This window comes from Natator depressus, chromosome 9, assembly GCF_965152275.1.
Source record: "Natator depressus isolate rNatDep1 chromosome 9, rNatDep2.hap1, whole genome shotgun sequence".
Lineage (NCBI taxonomy): Eukaryota > Metazoa > Chordata > Testudines > Cheloniidae > Natator > Natator depressus.
In genome coordinates this window covers 96,788,754-96,800,583 of record NC_134242.1, presented here as the reverse complement: position 1 = coordinate 96,800,583, position 11,830 = coordinate 96,788,754, and the positions used below count along the sequence as shown (strand labels likewise).

The 11,830-nt window shown below is 44.9% G+C and overlaps 1 protein-coding gene across 1 annotated transcript in view; it reads left to right on the top strand.

Moving 5' to 3' along the window:
- Positions 1–659: 659 nt before the first annotated feature.
- Positions 660–11,830, top strand: part of SLC9A6 (solute carrier family 9 member A6) — a 35,698-nt gene continuing 24,527 nt past the window's right edge. Inside the window, exons 1-4 of the mRNA XM_074962725.1 lie at positions 660–957; positions 9,095–9,294; positions 9,660–9,737; positions 10,801–10,877. Coding sequence (XP_074818826.1) covers positions 660–957; positions 9,095–9,294; positions 9,660–9,737; positions 10,801–10,877 — 653 coding nt within the window. The remainder of the gene's footprint in view (positions 958–9,094; positions 9,295–9,659; positions 9,738–10,800; positions 10,878–11,830) is intronic.

The following is an 11,830-nucleotide window of genomic DNA, read 5'->3' as shown; positions in this document are numbered from 1 at the left end:
GTAAACTTTTGAAAAGAGCCATGTTTTGTTCAGAGCTACAAACAGTTCAGAGTTAGGAACAACCTCCTTTCCCAAGGTGTTTGTAACTTACTGTCGTCCCCTTTTACCCCGTGGCAGGCTGATGTGATGCCATCCGATGTGAGGCACGGGCCCAAACTCTTGGGCAAGTCTAGGAAAGTGGGCTTTCGAGGGCACTGAGGTGGCTAGCTATGAAACGGGGAGGGGGTGTGTGTGCTTTCTTCCTGGCATTGACTCAGCTAGAGAAAGTCCCAGTCATCAGGTGGCCTCCCGCGAGCCCTGGGCACACCTCCTCTGGGGTGATCCGGCGGCTGAGGCTGGGCGATTTCCCCTGCGCCGTGCACACAACACAGAGGACGCTTGCCCCGGCGGTGACCCCCCTCCCCTGGGCCCCTGACTGTCGCCCCACGCTTCGGGGGGCCCCTCACCCCAGTGCAGACGGAGGGGCGCCGGCATTTGCGCTAACCCCGGGCTCTCCGCAGAGGGCGGCGGGGGAGCGGCCGCCCCGGAGCGGTCCCCGGTGCGCAGCCAGGCCCTGCAGCCCCGCGCCCCCGCCCCCCGCTGGCCCCGCCCCGGCGCCTGCGCCGAGCTCCGCTCGCCAGCCGGGCCCTGCGGACGGAGCCGGAGCGGGAGCCGGAGCCATGGCGCTGCGCGGCGGGGCCGAACGCCGGCCCCTGCGGGGGCTGCGGCTGCTGCTGCTGCTGGCGGCGGGGCTGGGCGCGCGGGCCGGGGCGGCGGCGCGGGGGGAGGCCGCGGCCCGGCCCGTGGCCCTGGAGGAGGAGATCGTGTCCGAGAAGGCGGCGGAGGAGAGTCACCGGCAGGACAGCGCCAACCTCCTCATCTTCATCCTGCTGCTCACCCTCACCATCCTCACCATCTGGCTCTTCAAGCACCGCCGGGCGCGCTTCCTGCACGAGACCGGCCTGGCCATGATCTACGGTGAGGGGCGCCGCGAGCTGCCGCCCGGCAACCAGCCCCCACCCCCTGGCTGCTGCCTAGCAACCGACACTCGGCCCCGAGCTGCCGCCCGGCCCCCACCCAATAACCAGCCCCCACCCCCTGAGCAGCCATCTAGCACCCACCCAATAACCAGCCCCCATCCCCTGAGCGGCCATCCAGCCCCCCTCATCTACCACCCAGCAGCCAAACCCCCAGCCCCCACCCCCTGGCTGCTGCCTAGCAACCAGCCCCCACCCCCTCAGCTGCCATCTAGCATCCAGCCCTCAGCACCCTCATCTAGCACCAACCCCCAGCACCCCTCACCCAGCACCCACCCAGCAACCAACCCCCAGCACCCATCCCCGAGCTGTCACACGACTCTCAGCTGCCACCCAGCAACCAGTTGATAGCAGCCACCCTCCAGTCACACTTCCTGCATGAGGCCAGCCTGGCCATGTCTACAGTGAGGCGCCCCTCCTCCCTCCCCCAGCCATCCAGACCCGCCCACTGAACTGCTACACAACACCCCACACTTACCCACCCATATGGCACCCGCTCTGGCGCATGTTGACTGCACAAGATCTGCCTGGCAACAATCTATAGCGAGACACCCTCCCAGGACCCAACCGTCCTCTGAGTCACCCAGCAAACAACCCCATCTCCCACCCACTGAGTCAGACCCATCCCTGTGCACACTGCCTGCATGAGACCAGCCAGGACATGAACCCCTCCATGCACTCTGCACCCAGCACCCCCCATCTAGCGCTCACCCTGCAACCCCATCACAGCGCTTGCCGTTATCTACAGTGATATACTTTCTGTGTGAGACGGGACCATGATCTATGGTGAGACTGAGCAGGAAAATGCCCATCTGGGGTCTCCCTCTCTGAGCCACCAGCTTAGCACCCACTGGTGCTGAGCCTCAGCACTCACTGCTGGGCACAATTCCTGCATAAGAAAGGTCTGGGCATGAGGGGTTGAACTAACTCTAACCCCGGGCTTCTTGAAAGGCCTATATAGTAGCCGAGGTGTGTCTTTAAAGTTTGCAAGAAAATGTATTTTAGCTAAGAGATCTTGGGAATATTGAAAGTGGTCTTTTCAGATGGGGGCAGCCTGTTAAAAATGTTCCTGAGTGCAGGTGTCACTCTGTGACAACTGATTTCACATGGTTCTGACAACTGAGTAAGGAAGGTGCAGTAGGCTAAGAGGATGACAGAGACTTGCTCAGATCCTAGGCCATGTTCTTTGCTTACTTACTGGGTGTTAAGCTTTTTTAAAAATAAATAAATTCTATATTGCATCATGTCAAGAATGGAGATCTTACATCTAATGTCCAAAAGGGATCATGCTGAAGAGTTTATATAATTCCTGACCAACTGACACTTGTACAAAGAGGTTGCATGTAGAGGCCCTGTAGAGGCCCTAATCCTGCAACTTGTCTTGTGGAGGTGGACATCAATGTGGCCCTGTGCAGAGCTATGCCTATATGAATCTCAGAGGTCATAGAGCTTGTCATCAGTGAAAGTGTGAGTCTGTGGAGCCAAGATTTTACAAAATGATTAGTGTTTCTGGGTGCCCAGCTTGGGGCACCAGAGTGGGTCCTGACTGTCAGAAAGTGGTGAGCACCCTCCCGCTGAAAATCAGCTTCCTTTAAGGTGTCTTAAGTTGGGCACTCAGAATAACTAGTCACATTTTAAAATCTTGGCCTGGAGAATTAGTGCTATTTCTAACACAGAACTAAACTGTATAAAGGGCAGGAGGACCGGAGTGCTTTACCATTGCCTTTACTACATTCTGTGATGCAGCTTGTTGAGACCAGGGAAGTCCTAGGTGGCAGTGGATTTGTTACAACATAAGAATGTCTCATCAGGCAATGAAATTCCAGGGTTCCAATCCTGGGTTCTGTGGCTGGTTTATACTCAGACTGTAGTCCAATCACAGCCTTTGTCAGTTTCCCCATTTGTACTATGGAGATAATACTTACCGTGGTAGGGGGAGTGTTTGCACTGCACCCAGAAGACGTAAAGTACTCCGTTTGTTAAATAGTGTTGTTAAACCATTATTGTCCTCATCTTTCTTCCCACACTATCAGGTGCATGAGGCAGAAGCCACACAGCACCAGTCATCCCTATCCTAGGCTCATTTTTACGTGTCTTTTATATTCCAGTGTAATAATGCTGTTTCCACTGTTGTCAGATATGGAGTGTGCCTGTAGGTTGGCCACTCCATCTCTTGCCCTGGGGTTGCCAAAGAAATGCTTGTTTAGGTAGGCTGTTACCGGGCCTTCTTAAAATATGTCCCAAATATGGCTCTCTCTTCTTTTGTCCTGCTTGTATTGTTGTAGGTAGTTTTGCCGTGCTAGGACCTCTTCATTACTTATTTTTTTAAATCCATTTTACTTTCAATACTCTGTGCAAACACCTACATTGAAAGCTGTTCAATTTGTTGTAATAAATGCCATTGAAAGGAAACCAGTTAAACCAGTTAACGAGGAGCATTGCAGAATAATTACCTCATAACAAACGGACTGTCAAGAAGATACAGTTGATCCCTTGTAAGTATCCGGAACGTAAATAAGAGAAGGGAGGCCCTGTTCTGTGTGTGAGGTGATGTAGGAATTGACCTTAGGGCTTGTCTATTAGGGATTTTTGCACCAGTGCATCTGTGCTGCAGTTCTGTAAAGTGGGGCTTGCACCAGTACAGTGTACCTACACTGGGGGTTCAGAAAGCCCAAATGTGGACAAACACTTGAAGTAGTGCTTTCAAAAGCACCTCAGGAATTCAGGAGCGCAAATCCCATTGATTTAAGGATGGGTGCTTGGCAGTTTGAGGGACATGCTCCTAAATCTCTTGGGTCATTTTGTAAATCTGCTGCATAGTGTTTGTCTTTGAGCAGATGGGACTGTTCCAGTTCACTTGTTAAGAGCACTCACCATCCAGGTTGTAGTTCCACCTCTGAATACTTCTCTACAACGAAGCGATCAAGTGGGGAAAAGGCATAATTATTTGAGATGTGAAGTGGCCTGTATAGAAGCAGCTCTGTGGAGGAAAATATCCTTTGCAGCCCTTTATAATATAGTGGGATGGATTCCAAAAAGGGTAATTTCTGCAAGGATGTATAACATGCTCTCTCGAATCATGTTGTTGTTTTTTAATGGAGTGTGACTCAAAATTGAACATTTCTAATCAATAACCGATTAGACTGTGTCTGTGATCTCTGCAAAGTATTAACTGTATTTTGGGGTTGTAATGGATAGGTAGGGTAAGGCCAATGGGCTATAGGACTTAGCTGAGTGATTTAAACTGTGCCATTCCAAGCCTTGTCTAGATTAGAGTTAACTCATTTGTTCTTAACTCGAGTTCTGTATTCCCATTAAAACTAATCTGATGGATTGCATCCATGCTCTGTTGATACGCATGTATCTAGGATTTGTTCAGCCTCCTTGTGTCTACATTGTCACAGCATTCAACCATGTTAGTCGCAGTGATTTGTGACAAGCCTCCCTGAATTCCTGGATCAGCTGATTTTGCAGGGCTTTGTGATAAAGCTTGTCTGTTTATGTGGGGATTGTGCAGGGGAAAGTCACTTGAATGAAAATTCCCACAGTCCATCCGTTCACCAGTTCCAGAAATCCATGGGGCCAGAAGGCAGCACTCCATCTCTCTGTTGTCTGCTTGTTAGTTTCCTTCCCTGTGTGTTGCTTAGCTGTTTGTGAGCCTAGATTCCTGGGTTAAGCTGCAGTGAAAGGTGATATACTGAGAATTAGCGGTAGGAGGTGAGTTATCTGAGGAGGGTGCACTGTGTAGTTGCAGGTATTTCAGGACCTAGGAGCTGACTGATGCAGTGGAGAGAGGGGAGATGGGCAGATAGGTGACTTTGTCTTACATTGTGTAGTAGCACTGAGGACTGATTTGGATCAGCATTGGAATCTTGCCTTACCAGTGAAGCTTCATGGGCATTAACATGATTGAGATGACATGACTGAAACCAACACATTGAGGGGCTTAGGAGTATGGGCAGAGAGAGAGTTAGAGTTGAGCTAGAAGGAACAGTCAGGTTGTAACTTGATGACAAATCCTACTCTAAACAAGTCCTTACTAAGTATATGTTTAGGATTGAAAAGTAGCCTCCAGTATTTAATATTGTAGCTAGTATTAAATGTCTCTTATTTCAGTTTTCCTGTCAGTTGTTAGTTCTAATTGGCATTGCAGGATTAGGTGCTTGTGATTGAGCTCATCAAGCTGGTAGCTATCGTATGGCAAATGTCCTCAACAAAACAAGTGGAAAACACTGTCCAAAAGTTGTGATTTTTATGCATTCAGCTTCTTGAGTGTTGTGCCCTATTTTCTCATTAATTTTAAAACAAAGGGAAGAAGGTTGTTTCCATTGATGTGCAAAAAACGGTGTAACCCACTGATGAGTATGTTACAAGACCCCATATTCACAGAGGATATGAGTTGGTACAGCTGCAGCTAGAGAAACTTAGTTCTTTAGCTCAAGTGGTAGTATCTCATGCTTTTATTTCTGGAAATCCCTGGTCTGTCAGCCAAGATGGCAATTGCACCGTTTTTTCAGACTTCATTTTGACTCCACTTGTGTCTTGAGGTTGTCATCTTTGTTCTGCCATTACCCCTTATCCCATCCCAGGGTTGCTCTCCCTTCATTTCTAGAGTAATTTGGATTCTAAACTAATCTGTAATGTGCTTTTTTTCCCATCTGCACTTTCCTAAACTGAATTTAGAGAATCAATAGCAGAACGAATAACACCAAATACATACTATTTCAGTGGTTGCGTAGGAAAACCTGGACCATTCTCTGTCTCTATGGCTTTGGGGGAAATTTTGGAGATTTGCCTCCTTTGAAGACTGATCACAAGTGTGGAATTAGGAAAAATGAAGGCTAATCTCTTCAAGTGCTGTAGAGGCTGTTCGGACCCCGGTTGGTCAACAGCGGCTAGCTAAAATCTGCACGAAGTAAACTACTTAAGCTTCATCTTTGCCTGTAAGTCCTCAGACTCTCAAGTAAATTGGGCTCAGTATTTCTGACCCATCAGAATTTGAGTTTGGGTACTGTGAAGCTGCTAACTAAGCACAGAGGATGCCAGCACAGGTGTAACATATGTTGGGGCTGAAAACCTATCTGCTAATTCCATTAGAAAGCACTGATGTTTGATATCTTTCGGCTGCATCTCTTGCCAGTAAAACACAATGTTAGGGTTCAGCTTGTTCATATTTTCACTGTAAATTATAATCTCTCTCTCTCTCTCTCTCTCTCTATGCGTTTGTATCTCTCTCATAAATTGTGCTGTAGGCTAAAGTCTGCCTGCAATAAAAGACGTAGGCACAGCAGTGAATTATTTCAGCACATTGGAAAACAGCATTTTGATGGTCTTTGTGCTTCACACAGATGCTTAAAACGAAGCTATCACAACCCAGGCATCAAAAATCTAAGATCATTACAGCTGTGTTCATAGACAGCACATGATCTTAATTTTAAACCCTAGCTCAGAAATATTCAGAAACACCTAAAAAGCCTATGGGCTTCCACTGTTTGCTGAAAGGTAAATGTGATGAAAACAGTTAGCTTTAGCATCTTGTTTCAAAATGATCCACTTAATCTACCATCCTTGCCATTAAACTTTCCATGCCCTTTCTTCTCTGTGTCAGCAGGCTCCCCACCATCAATCTCCAGGCCAGATTTAGGGAGAGGTTTTTATAAGTGTTACCAAACTAAAACATTAAACCCTCTCTGATTGTGGCGTCACCAGAATGGAGCTCCAAGCCAGCAATCTTTGCCTGAGATTTTATACTATTCCCAGCAATGGTAAGAAGTAGTAACACATATACATGGTACAGAGAGTGAGAGCTGACTGTGTGGCTCGAAAGCTTGTCTCTTTCACCAGCAGAAGTTGGTCCAGTAAAAGATATTTCTTCACCCACTATGTATCTCTGAAATTTATTGCCATCTAGGGATTTATGCCTAGCACTTCAAACTAATGCTGTCTTGTAGCCACAAGATTTCTTTTGAGAGGGTCAGTTACACCTAAAACCAATGCAAGGCAAACGGAAAGGTGTGTCCCATGTTTCAGTATTCATCTCCAATGTAACACTGGACCATTGTCAAAACAGATCTATTTTGGGCATAGCCACATTGTTCCTCCCTAATAGGTAAATCTGAATGACAAATCTGCATTTAGAAGTGAGGCTGTGTCACCCAGTGGTTCAGACCCAGGGTGCCTGAGCTCTCATTCTGGTGTTGATGTGTATGTGTATATTTTTTTACATACTATTTAGTGATTCCGTTTATAGTAAGGGGACTTATTTTTGCTCTTTAACATACTGTCTTTCAGACTCTTTGCTTTGTTAACACACACAGTATACAGTATCTTTAGGGCTCGGATGGTCGTCTTAGCAAACATTATAGGTTTATCCAGCGCTTTCCGTCTCCTGCTTTCCATGGAACCAGAAATTTATTTGGCAGGAAAATGCAAGGAGCAACAGGTGTTGAGGAATTTTAACTTAGAAGCCAGTCTTGTTAAGATGCCCCTAAATTGTTCATATGTGCACAGCGTCATGTACAGATCTGTTCGAGTTGGACTGAAAGCTGGACTGCAAAGTGCAGAAAGGCACCTGCTAGGAAACCAGCTTGATCAAAAGAAGCACTGCTTTGCAAAGATTAAAAGACGTGGAGAAGCAGATGAAGAAAGACAAGATCCCTTAGAAATTCACAAAGCAAGGTGTCCTGTGGAGGGTATTATTAAGTCCTACCAGCTTCGAAATGTTAAAAATAATCCCTGAATGAACCTCCTGGGTTGTATTAAGGAGACTGAGACAAGGTTGACGGTTATTCTTACAGTTTCAAATATTCATGACAGTCCTAAAGTCATCTCTTTCCAAGAAAATACATCCATTGTGCATACCAAGAGGGGCTTAACATCCCATACATCAGTCCAGTCAGATTTCTCTTTGGGTACTAGCTGTCGTGTACACTTGAAAAATCTGGAGCAGGGCAAAAACCTAACAAGAACTTCTTTATTCTGGGAGCCCCTCTTATTAATTCTCAGTCACTTTGATTTTGTGTGTTAAGCTGGGCCTTTCAGTATAACTTTAATACTGGTGAGTTTGTGCAATAAGTAGCTCTTTAAGATCGTCCTTATGCCAATGAAAAATTTGAAGACTCTTGTGTTCTTTGAGTGTTACGTAAACGATGAGTGTTTTCTCTATGAAAGGAATGCAGGGCCCTGTTCTTACTCTATGGCAAATATACCCCCCCCCCCCATCCCCTATGAACCAGCTGAGTCACTAACAACTCCTGAACTGGCAGCAGCAGTATGCTAGGTGCTTTCTGATCAGCTGGTTTGCAGTATTTTGGTTTTAGTGCACGGGCCTGCGATTTGTATAGTGCCCTTTATTTGCAATACAGTTGACTGGCCAGGCGAAGGGAGTCTTAAACTCAACTCCACAGCTTTCCTCTTCCTCATTTCCAGGTGCTACACTGCACTAAACACCTTCCTAATATGTTGGCAGGACTGATTTCCACCTAGAATTCTAGTAGTGATACTGCCCTTTTTTTATCAACCTAGAAGAGACCTTTTATCCTGGTTAGATATCTTTCAATCCTCTAAAGCTTTTATGGTGCTCTAACATTGTAATACATATGTGTTCCTCACATTCTAAAAAGAATGCACAACGATCTCTGTGTATTTCCCCTCAGCAGTATAAGTATTTTATTCTTTTCTTTTATATAAATCTTTATAGTTTGGGAAGGTCATGGGAAATGGGGCAGTTTCTGTGTATGAACTGTTTATACATGGGAGTTTCCAGTCAGTGGGATGTATATGATTTGTCTGCCCACATCTGAGGTGTGTTTCCTGGATGTAGTAGTTGCATCCTAAGAAATGCTAATTCTGTCCACCCTCGAGAGGCAGTGTGCTACCAATATGTGCATTCTGCAGGTCAGTATGCTAGGAAGAAGTTCTGATGAATTTTCTTTTTTAAAAGAGGTGTGTGGTTTTACAGCTCTGAGAAGCTGGCAAGGAGCTAGCAAAATACAGAGTTTATCTTCCACATCTCCTGGTGGAATTTAGTTGGTTAATATTTACAGATGTTGCATGGCTGATGTTGTCTTTATTTCCAGGTGTGCTGATGGGCGTCATCCTTCGATATGGAATTCACGTTCCCAGCGACGTTAATAATGTGACCTTAAATTGCCAAGTGCAAACCAGTCCAGCTACTTTGTTAGTAAATGTTAGTGGGAAATATTATGAGTATACCCTGAAGGGGGAAATCGGCCCTCATGAACTTAATAACGTTCAAGATAATGAAATGCTGAGAAAGGTGAGCTGCTTAGCGTTTGGAAACTTTGCATGGCATAGCTCTTGGCAAATGTCCAAGACAGGATTGTTAAATGGGCCCAATCCTGTCCCCTTCGCAGTTGATAGGAGTTTTGTTCTCAGCTGCAGCAGGGGCAGGATTTGGCGCAAACTGTAAACCAGAACGTTTAATCTTACTACAGTAGCTAATTATATTGTAAAAGCTACAAATTAAAGGATTGCACTTCATATTACTCTTGTTAGTCTTGTAGCTTTCATGCCAAACTGTCTTGTCTGATTATATATAAAATATGCAACATATTCTGATTACTATGATTTCTTTTGTCTCTTGAAATCTTAATTTCAACAGATTTTATTCTTTTTAAACAGGTGACTTTTGATCCTGAAGTGTTTTTCAATATCTTACTCCCTCCAATTATATTTTATGCAGGATACAGCTTAAAAAGGGTATGTGTCATTGCATTTCATTTTATTTGAAGGTCGTAGGTATTTAAAATTCTTGTAGCTCTGGAAGTACGGTAATACTGAACAAACGTCAGCAGGCCTCATTTGCTGTGCACAGTCCTACGTTCTGTCTTAGTTATTTCTAGAGTGGTCATTGCCAGAGTGACTAAGCAAAGGTTCTCATGCTGTCTTATACTGTGGTGTATATATACAGAAAAAGGAGAAAAGCTTAAAAAATATAATTGTTGCTTGTATAATCTTTATCTGAAATCTCCAGTTTTTGTTCAAATTTGCACTCAGATGTGAGGGTGCTTGTTTGCTTGATCCCTTGTAAAATTTCTGTCTATATCCCTCCCCAAAATACACAAGTATAAAGGATCAGGTATGGGAGTTCTCGTAAAAAAGCAACGAAGACTGGGGAAATGGAAACTATAGCCATGTTAGAATATTGTGTATGGGTCAGAGCTTTCTCATGGGATCCAGAAGTTATTGAGGCAATTGTTACCAAGGCTTACAAAAAGCAGAGGTAGGGGAACTCAGCATTTTGGCCTGGGTCACTGAGGAGAACATAAGCTTCCTCAGGAGTTCCCCAAGAGGCAGCAGTTACAAACCATTTATAAGCACTTAAATCAAATTAGGTCACGGTGAAGCTTTTTTTGCAGGTTTGAAATAAGTGACAGGTTCCTTGTCCTAGCCAAATCTCTGAAGTGCTAATATGTAAGGAAGGAAACATGAGCCTGTTTGGCTCATGTAAAAGGAAATAATCCTTCCAGGCTTGGAAATTCCCCAGTCCTCAGCATCAGCAATCTGCTAAACAAGCTGCTAAAAGCAAACAATTAGTTCATTATGATTTATTTTTTAGTAGTAGTATTGTGGTAGCACCTAGGGGCCAGATCATGGATCAAGGTGCTGTACAAACACACTTTGATTGCCCCAAAGAATTTACAATCAAAGTATAAGATGAGATATTGACAACCCTTCCTTAATGTGTATGGTCTGAGGAACATACAAATCGTTTGAATGCAAAGCATCAGTAATGTAATGCAGTGTGTTTTTTCTCTTCTAGAGGCATTTCTTCAGAAACTTGGGGTCAATCCTAGCGTATGCTTTTCTTGGAACGGCTATCTCCTGTTTTGTGATAGGGTGAGTATTTGAAGTCCATCAACAGGTTTTGGCAATATAGAGGGCTTGTGCTCTGGTTGCTAGCTTGTGCCAACGCTTCTATGGTGCTGTTACCTATGCTGGGTAGATTAAAGGTAGTATGGAGATGCCTACCCATTCTATAATCACATCTTCGCTTGCAGGGTAGACCTATCGTTGATGTGGAGTAAGAGGGAGTGATATGATTTGAGCACAGAACTTAGAGCCAGAACTCCCGTGTTCTAATCCCAGCTCTGACAAGATACTCAACCTCCCTGTCTCAGTTTCTTTAAAGGAGGAATTAATACTATTTGCCTACCTTTCAGAGCTGTTGAAGATCAATTAGGGTCTGACAAATATTATACTGTAGTTCTTGGTTTCTAGTTACTACTGTAATAAATGGAATATTGATATAAAAATATTAAATTGGGTTTAAAAGGTTTCCAGAGATTTTCACAGGTCTTTAAATACCAGATATTACTTATGAGACTGGATCAGTGAAAGACTTGGTAGATATAAGTATCAAGTGAGGCACTGGTATGAAATATAGAGGGCCACACAAACTGCATAGCGGTATTTAAAAAAACAACACCCCCCCAAACACCTGAACTGTAACAGTGTCTAAACTGAAAACTTGGCCTAAGAGTAAGAGGTTTCTACAAGCGTCATTTTAGTGTTAGCAGTAAAAAAACCTCCCCGAGGGATTAAGGGCTTCGGGAGTTGCTTCAGGAGCAGTACGGAACGCTGCTGTGCTGTGATTCATTCTTCTGGTCCGTGGTAGGGCACAATGCTACTAGACTGGAGAAATGTAGCAGAAACCTACAAGATAATATCAACTTTTAAAAAATGAAATTACATATTTTAATTTTCTTTGCCTGAAAGATAGGGAAGTACCTCTGGGGTAGAAGGAGTTACTCTAAGTAACACAGGATTAGGCTATTGAAGTAATCAGTAGA